General features: G+C 48.1%; 1 protein-coding gene across 1 annotated transcript; it reads left to right on the forward strand.

The window, feature by feature from the left end:
- Positions 1-2,669: 2,669 nt before the first annotated feature.
- Pop7 (POP7 homolog, ribonuclease P/MRP subunit) lies at positions 2,670-3,693 on the forward strand. Its single transcript, XM_057765616.1, has 2 exons — positions 2,670-2,869; positions 3,078-3,693. Exon 2 carries the CDS (start codon positions 3,088-3,090, stop codon positions 3,508-3,510), a length of 423 nt encoding a protein of 140 aa, XP_057621599.1. The 5' UTR covers positions 2,670-2,869; positions 3,078-3,087; the 3' UTR covers positions 3,511-3,693.
- The last annotated feature ends 5,171 nt before the right edge of the window (positions 3,694-8,864 follow it).

Consider the following 8,864-nt stretch of genomic DNA (forward strand, 5'->3'; position numbering starts at 1 on the left):
TGCTATTCTGGTCTTTCATGAAAGTCTAATTTTTGAGACAGTGTCTTACATTGGAGTCTGAAGCTCTCTAGCTCAAGCTGGCCTCATGACAACCCTCCCGCCTCAGCTTAAGTGCTTGTGTTACAGGTGTGAGACATTGTGCCCAGCCTTAATGGTTTTTAAATTTTATTTTCACATTTACTTATTTTGAGTGTGTTTGGGGAGCGTATGTGTGTAGAGGTCAGAGAACAACTTGTTGGATTGCACTTTTCTCTCCTACTATGTGGGCCCAAGGAACCCTGCCCAACTGGTCCTTAGACTTCAAAGCAGGTGGCTTTACTTGAAATTCCGACGAACTGCAGTTTATCTTTGTCCCTCACCCATCTCTGGACTTGTTGCTTTACTAGTCTCTTAGAATTTTATTTACTTATGTGTTTGCATTGGTGTTTTGCCACGGGTTTCAGGTCAGTTGTGAGCTGCCATGTGGGTACTGGGAATTGAACCCAGGTCCTCTGAAGAGCTGTCAGTGCTCTTTAACCACTGAACCATCTCTCCAGCCCTTGACTAGCCTCTTGAAGGGCTCCTTTACATTTTCTCCAAATGGTTTATGTTACCAGTTTCATATTTAGACCCACTGCCCATGTTATGTTGTTGTTTCTCAAGACAGGGTTTCTCTGTGTAGGCCCTGGATTTCCTGGAACTCACTCTGTAGACCAGGCTGGCCTCAAACTCAGAGATCTGCCCACCTCTGCCTCGAGAGTGCTGGGGTTAAAGGCGTGCACCACCAGCCGAGCTCCACGCTATGTTATTAAAGGCTCTTCTCTTTCCCTGGGCTGTTTCGGCAGCACCCGAACCACAATCTTTTTGCACTGTGCTATGTTTGCATTTCTGTCAAAAAAATGGATTGGCTGGGGGATGGTAGCAAGTGCGGGGCTCCATCCCTGGTGCTGCATAAATCAGGTGTGCTGGCCCACACCTCTGATTCCTTCACTTGGCAGATGGAGGCAGGAGGACCATACCTTCAAGGGCATTCTCAGCCTGGATGGAAGAGACCTTTTCTCAGAAGGGTTTGTTATGCTTGTGTGTTTCTGAGATCTCTGTTTTATTGACATTTGTATCTCTACATCTGCCAACAGCACACTCTTCTTAATGAATGTACTGACATGGTTAAGCCTTAAGGGGCCAGCAAATGGCTCAGAATGCGAAGCGCTCGCTGTGTGAGCCTTTGATCCCCAGAACCCATGTAAAGGTTGAGGAATTGCACCACAGAATGTCATACATGCGCCCATCATCATATACACAACCATCACAAAGAGTTTTTAAAGTACATATCTATTTTTCTTTTTGACTTTTCAAGATAGGGTTTCTCTATGTAGCCCTGGCTATCCTGCAACTCACTTTATAGTCCATGCTGGCCTCATTCTCTTAGAAATCCTTCAGGCTCTGCCTTCCAAAAGGTGGGATTAAAGGCATGTGCCACCACCACCTGTCCTAAATTTTTTTTTTTTTTATGTATGTGTCTGTGTGAGTGTCTGGGCACCCACATTGGCCGGAAGAGGATGCCAGGCCTCCTGAAGCTGGAGGTAAGGTGGTTGTGAGCTACCCAGCCTGGATACTGGGAACTAAACTCAGATCCTCTGGGAGTCATCTTTGAAGAGCAGCAAGCGCTCTTAACTGCTGGGACAATATGAGCCCAACAACTTGGAACGATTATTTTATCTGCCTTTTCAGAAGTTTTAGGATAAATTTTTCGAGATGGCACAGTGGTGCACACCTGTAACACTAGCACCGGAGAGGCCAAGGCTAGCCTGAGCTACATAGCTAAACCCTAGCCTCCCCACCAAAAAGATTTCTGGTTTATAGCTGCAACTCTTCCTGAGCTTTCACCTAAACAAGCACATTGATGTCTGGAATATCAAGCCTTCCATTTCAACATAAATCCCGGGGGCTAGGGATGTCGGTCAGTTATGGTGCCCACTAATCCCAGCACTCACAAGGTGGAGGCAAGGGGACCAGAAGTTCATGGTCATCTTTGACTGTATAGCACTGAGCAAAGTTCTCTTTCCAACCTTCAGATTCTGCCTAGGTAGGTGGCCAAATACAGGTTTTACTCATTTCTGTAGGGATCTGTCCAAAGGCTTTATCAATCTGGGCAGAGAGCCAGGTCCCTGTCCCTTCCACCAGAGGGCAGCACGTCGTGACTCGCGGGTGGCGGGTAGCAGCCGGCGTGCTGCGGTGAGGTGTGGCGGGAAGCTACAAACGCTAGGCACCTAGTGTGGGTGTCCTGCAGAGGGAGGAGGCCAAGGTGGACATCCGGCCTTCTCTCGAGCCCTTCGATCTCTCTGCGTCCGGGGCAGCTAGGACCTGGGGAGGGAGGGCAGCTGTCCGTTCCGCGGCTCAGACGTGCGACAGACGTGGATTCCAGCCATGCCTCCCGGCCTGGGCGACCGCAGCTCCTACACTGACCCGAACCCCCTTTCCTAATCCTGCCAGTCTCCAGAACTGATCCCCGCCGGCGTCCTCGAGCCCCGCCCAACGGAGAGGAGGGCAACCGGGGACCTCGGCCCACGCCCCTCTTAGCCCCACCTCTGACAGCTAGCCCCGCCCTCAGGAGTCCGGAAGTCTCGCGAGACGGAAGCGCCCCTGCGCATGCGCGCGAGGAGCGGCGTGGGCGGGAGAACGGAGGCCGGGAAGGCTACAGGCCGACCGGTTCCGGCTTGGGGACGGGGATGCGCGTGCGCAGTGCGTCTCCCTCGTCGGCGCGCTTCTCTGGCGTTCCTGTTCCGATCGCTTCTTCATTGTTTTTTTTCTGAGTGTCGCGGGCGGCGGCGCCCAGTCGGGTCGGTCGGCGAGCCGCACGCGAGCGAAACGGCACCGTGGAACGGAGAAGGTAGGCGCGGAGACGCCGGGAGTGGGGAACCACGTGACGAGCGAATTAAAACCGGGAGTGGAGAAAACGGAAGTGGAGGGGATCGAGAGGCCGGGAAGGAAGAGGGTCGTGGAGGGCGCCCCCTTCTGGTTGCACCCTTAGGAAGCTGGGCAGGAAAGGATTCTCTTGTCATTCATTCTCCCTGAATCCTGTTCCTTCTCCATGCCAGGGCCGAAAGCATGGCGGAAAACAGAGAACCCCGTGGTGCCATCGAGGCCGAGCTGGATCCCGTGGAGTACACCCTTCGGAAACGACTTCCTCACCGCCTGCCCCGGAGGCCCAATGACATTTATGTCAACATGAAGACTGACTTTAAGGCCCAGCTAGCCCGCTGCCAAAAGCTGCTGGACGGAGGCAGTAGAGGGCAGAACGCATGCGCTGAGATTTACATCCACGGCTTGGGCCTGGCCATTAACCGCGCCATCAACATCGCCCTGCAGCTGCAGGCAGGCAGCTTTGGGTCCCTCCAGGTGGCTGCCAATACCTCCACCGTGGAGCTGGTGGATGAACTGGAACCAGAGACTGACTCCCGAGAGCCCCTAACCAGGATCCGGAACAACTCAGCCATCCACATCCGGGTCTTCAGGGTCACACCCAAGTAATCGAAGCCGACTCTTACCCATCAATTCCTTTGCACACACACATCCGTGTGGCTGAGGTTGCTGCTGGTTCGTATGGCTCTTGTTCTGGGCATGGACCTGTTGTCAGAGCCTCTTAAGAAAACAAATGTTCCCTCAGCATAGAGGACTGAAAATGGAGAGCCCAAGAAGTGAATCCTCCTTGTCCTGTACAATAAAAGTATCGAGTTGTGTTGGTGCCGGGCTTCCCACGGCCTCTGCTTCCTTGTGTGATTCTGTGTGTGTTTGGATAGGAGCAGGAGGAAAGGGCACAAGTACATGGGCACAGGAAAAGAACGCACATTGGACTACAGTGTGGCATGAATCGAATCTGTTGCGTGTATCACGGAAGCCCAGTAGTTACAGCGTGCTCTTGGGGAGACTAGAGCGTAGACTCAGTCACCGAGCTGGGACTGGAGAGGGTTTAAAGGTGAAGGAAGTGGGTTGCGGATATAACTGAATGGGGGAGTCGTGACCAGCGCTACCTAGCTACCTAGCACAGGATTGGGCCATAGGTTCAATCCCTAGGAACCACAAGAATTATAATGGAGGAAGGCTGGGGACATGACCCAATAGGAAAAGCATTTGGCAAATAATCGTAAATACCTGAGCTTGGATACCCAGAACCCATTTCAGTCTGGGCACTGTAGCACTCAAATCTAATTCTTCAATAGTGAGCTGGGAGTCAGACAGGAGGACCCTCTGCAGCTTTGGGCTAGCCACCCCTGCATAAACCACAGACAAGAAACGGTGTCTCGGGGTGGAAGGCGAGGACTGAAGGCTGAAATCCTGTGGCAAACACTAGCGCATGCACCCGTACTCACATAAAAAATGATGTAGACCACAGTTTTCTAAAATTAGCTTGAACTGACAGTATTGTTTGCTAAGAGTCAAACCTTGAGCCTTTGTATGCTAAGTAAGTGTGCCGATGCTGAGCCACCCCCAGTTCTTCAATGGGTTCTAGGTAACCCCTCTACTGCTGAGCTAGGCCCCCAGCTCTTCACTGACACTTTTGACTGTTACACGTAATTCCTGTTCCTGTGGAGCCCACATCCTTCTGGGTATCTTTAGGCGAGAGTCGGGTCAGCCAGGTTCAACCATTTCATGGGCAGAGGAACTCTCTCCTAAGTAATTTATTGGTTGTGGCGGTTAATCTTCAGTGCCATCCTGCTGCGATCTCAAACCCTCCAGGAGACACACCTCTGGGCATGTCTGTGAGGACCTTCCATAGAGGTTTAGCTGAGGTGGAAAGATTGGCCCTGAATGTGGATGGCACCATGCCATGGACAGGGGCCCAAACTAAAAGGCAAATCAGAGGACCCAGAGAAGATGGTTCCGGGTTCAAGGCAAGCCTGACAACCCAAATTCAATCCTAGAACCCATGTGATGAGAGAGAACCAACTCCTGAAAGTTACCCCTGAGACGCATTTGTGGATCACAACTTTGTTCCTGAAAAGCCAGCTGGCCTAAATGGGATTGCATACACATGTAATCTCAACACTTCTGAGGCTGAAGCAGGAAGGTCTGAAGTTTGAGACCAACGTCGGCTACATAGTAAATTCAAAGCCAGCCTGAGCGACAGAGTAGGGCTCTGTCTTAGATGCAAACAAAAACTCAGAAAAGGAAACCAGCACAGTGAAGGGATAGTGTAGAGAATTAGAGGGAAATCTTTGCCAGCCATACACTGACAGGGATTTATGCCTAGAATTACTAAGATCTCCCCAAGTCACTCAAAGATAAATCATGTTATCAAGCTAATATGTTGAATACAAAGTACTCGGAGGGACTGGAGAGATGGGCTCAGTTTGTTTTCCAGAGGACTCCTGTTCAGTTCCCAGGACCTATGACTTCTCCAGATTCAGGGAACTCGGCACCATCTCCTGGCCTCCCTGGACACCAGGCATGCTCGTGGTGCAGACATACTTGCAGACTAACCACATAAATAGAATTTTTAGCCAGGCAGTGGTGGTGCATGCCTTTAATCAAAGCTGGGCCTCGAACAAGAGGTTTCCAATAGACAATATTCATTATAAAAGTAGGAGGGAAAAGTCCCATGTGGAGGTTTGTATTTGCTCAGCCTGTTTTCTCATTTATGAGAAAAACGAAGATCTTAGCTGAGCATTGGTATTGCATGCCTTTAGTCTGGGCACTCAGGAGGCAGAGGCCGGAGAATCTCTGTGCTCAAGGCCAGCCTGGTCTACAGAGTGAGTTCCAGGACAGCCAGGGCTACACAGAGAAACCTTGTCTAGAAAAGATATATATATATATATATATATATATATATATATTTTTTTTTTTTTTTGTTGGTTTTAAAGACAGGGTTTCTCTCTGTAATATCTCTAGCTGTCCTGGAACTAGCTCTTATAGACAGGCTGGCCTTAAACTCAGAGAGATCCGTTTGCCTCTTCCTCCTGAGTGTTGGGATAAAGCAGTGTGCCACCATTGCCCGGTTACATATAATTTTTTTTAAAGAAAGCACTCAAAGGAATAAATAGTTTGGCCAATGAATATTTGAAATAACATTCAACATCCTTAGCTACCAGGAAATGCTAATTAAAAATGACTTGAGATTCATCTCACCCTAGTCAGGATGATTGTCAAGAAAACAAACTTAAGCCGGGTGGTGGTGGCGCAGGCTTTTAATCCCAGCACTCAGGAGGCAGAGGCAGGCAGATCTCTGTGAGTTAGGGGGCAGTCTGGTGTACAAGGGCTAGTTCCAGGACAGGCCCCAAAGCTACAGAGAAACCCTGTCTCAAAAAACAAGAAAAAAAAAGAAAAGAAAACAAAGTTAAATGCTGCCAAGGATGTGGGATGTGGGGAAGACGAATCCTTATACACTGTTGGCGGGAGGGTGAACTGCTGCAGCCACTGGTGGAATTAGTGTGGAGCTTTCTCCAAAATCTAAAAGTGGAGCAATAACTGCTATATGACCCAGCTATACCACTCCTTGGCATGTACCCAAAGGGCTCCCAGTCACCATGCAACAGAGATGCCTGCCTATCCGTGTCTCTTGCTGTGCTATGCACAATACACCATACCAGCCTAGATGTCAAGCCACAAACGAACAGATAAAGAAAATGTGATTCAAGGCTGGAGAGATGGCCGTAGTTCTCTTCCTGTTGCCTGCATATCAAGATGTAGCCAGCACCATGTCTGCACATGCTTTCATGTTCCCTGTCATGATGCTAACAGACTAGACATATACATTATATATGTGTGCAACATGAGTATATACCCACATACACACATATGTATACATACACGTACACATATGCATACATACATGTATACGCATGTATGTGTATATGAAGTGAAGCTATTTGGTGAGAAGAAAGGGGATCAGCAATGGGGGAGGGCAAGTGAGAAGAAAGCATACTGATCTATATGTACGAAGACACCACAGTAAAGGACTGGGGACGTAGCACCGTGTTGGAGTTCTGGTTTACCACACACAGAGCCCTGGGTCTATCCCCAGCATCTCATAAATTGAATATGGAATCACAAACTGTAATTGCAACACTTGAAACATGGAGGCAGGAGATCAGGAGCTAAAGATCATTCTGGGTTCCACAATGAGTTTAAGTCCAGGATGGGATGCCTGAGACCACACACACACACACACACACACACACACACACGTATGTATATATATATATGTCACCGTGAAACCCATTTATGTGTATGCTAACAAATGTGGAGCATGGCGAGGCGGTGGTGGCCCAAGGCTTTAATCCCAGCACTCAGGAGGCAGAGGCAGGCAGATCTCTGAGTTCGAGGCCAACCTGGTCAACAGACTGAGTTCTAGGACAGTCAGGGCTATACAGAGAATCCCTGTCTCTGGGCTGGAGAGATGGCTCAGCGGTTAAGAGCACTGGCTGCTCTTCCAGAGGTCCTGAGTTCAATTCTCAGAAACCCCATGGTGGCTCACAACCAACTGTAATGAGATCTGGTGCCCTCTTCTGGCCTAAAGGCATAGATGCAGTACAGAATACTGTATACATAATAAATAAATAAATCTTTAAAAAAAAGAAGAAGAAACTCTGTGGTATCTTCCAGAGACCTTTAGAATATGCCATTTAAAATATTTCATAACTTAGGTCTTTTCATGACAATGAGACACGTCTGCTCCTGGCAGCACCAATTATTTCAAGAGGAAGATGGGCATCGAAGAGGTTCCTTATGGAGTTTGCTAGCCATTTGGGCAAGAAACTGCTCTTGCCTGGACTGCTTGATGATATGCTGTGTGAACTGGACATGCAGAACCCACACAGAAATGACTGCTGAACTTGCCTAAAGGTGAGTCAGTCCTTCACAGTTCCTGCTTCATGAAAGAGTCTGCCAGACATTCTGCAGGACACAGAAGAAAGCAACTGATGGACTTTGCCATTGCAAGGCAAAACAGATCTTCAAATATCCTGCTTCATGGAAAAGTCTGCAAGATACTATGGGCCTGTGGGCTGAAGATTGGATGCCCCAACAGTACAGAAGAACTTTGGGTGACTGTCCAGGCAGTGAGATGTCTCTGTCAATTCTAGAGTTTTGGAAGTTGCTTACAATGCACTTTCTGTTTACTTAGGTAATATTATATCCTTTTGGAGTCTTTGATGGAGTTGAAGATTAGATAGTTATAATTATAGTTTTTGTTAATTATGATAAAAGATAAAGTAGATATAAATGTTGTAACTAATTTTTGCTTGATAAGTTTTGGTATATGTAATTTTACTATGTTAAAGTTAAAACCTTACATTTTTTTTAAACAGGAAAGGGGAAATGGTGTGGAAAGTCCTTCTGTATATTTTTTCCTTTTATTGGTTAATGAATAAAGAAGCTGCTTTCAGCCAATGGCTTAGCAGAATATTGCCAGGTAGAAGAGATATAGGCGGAGTCAAAGAGATGTCATGGAGCCACCAGAGAAGAAAGACACAAGCTGTTAGCCGGAACCTTCCCGGTAGGCTACGAGCCTCATGGTAAAATATAAAATAATAGAAATGGGTTAATTTAAGAGATAAGAGTGAGCTAGAAATATGTATAAGTTAATAGGCCAAGCAGTGATTTAATTAATATAGTTTCTGTGTAGTTATTTAGAGTCTGGGCAGCTAGGAACGAACAAGCAGGCCTTCCATTACATGTCTTGAAAAACCAAAACCGAACAAAGAAGCAGAGCACGGAGCATGGAATTCCCGCCCGCAATTCCTGGGTCACTACATAAACTGGAGAGGGGCTGAAGGGATGACCCAGAGGTTAACAGTGAGTACTGTTCTTGGGACCACACAAGAAGGGTTCCCAGCGCCCAAGGTGAGTGGCTCACAATTGCAGTTCCGGCTCCAGGGGCTCTGATG

The sequence above is a fragment of the Chionomys nivalis genome, chromosome 3 (genome assembly GCF_950005125.1).
Source record: "Chionomys nivalis chromosome 3, mChiNiv1.1, whole genome shotgun sequence".
NCBI classification, from domain to species: Eukaryota; Metazoa; Chordata; class Mammalia; order Rodentia; family Cricetidae; genus Chionomys; species Chionomys nivalis.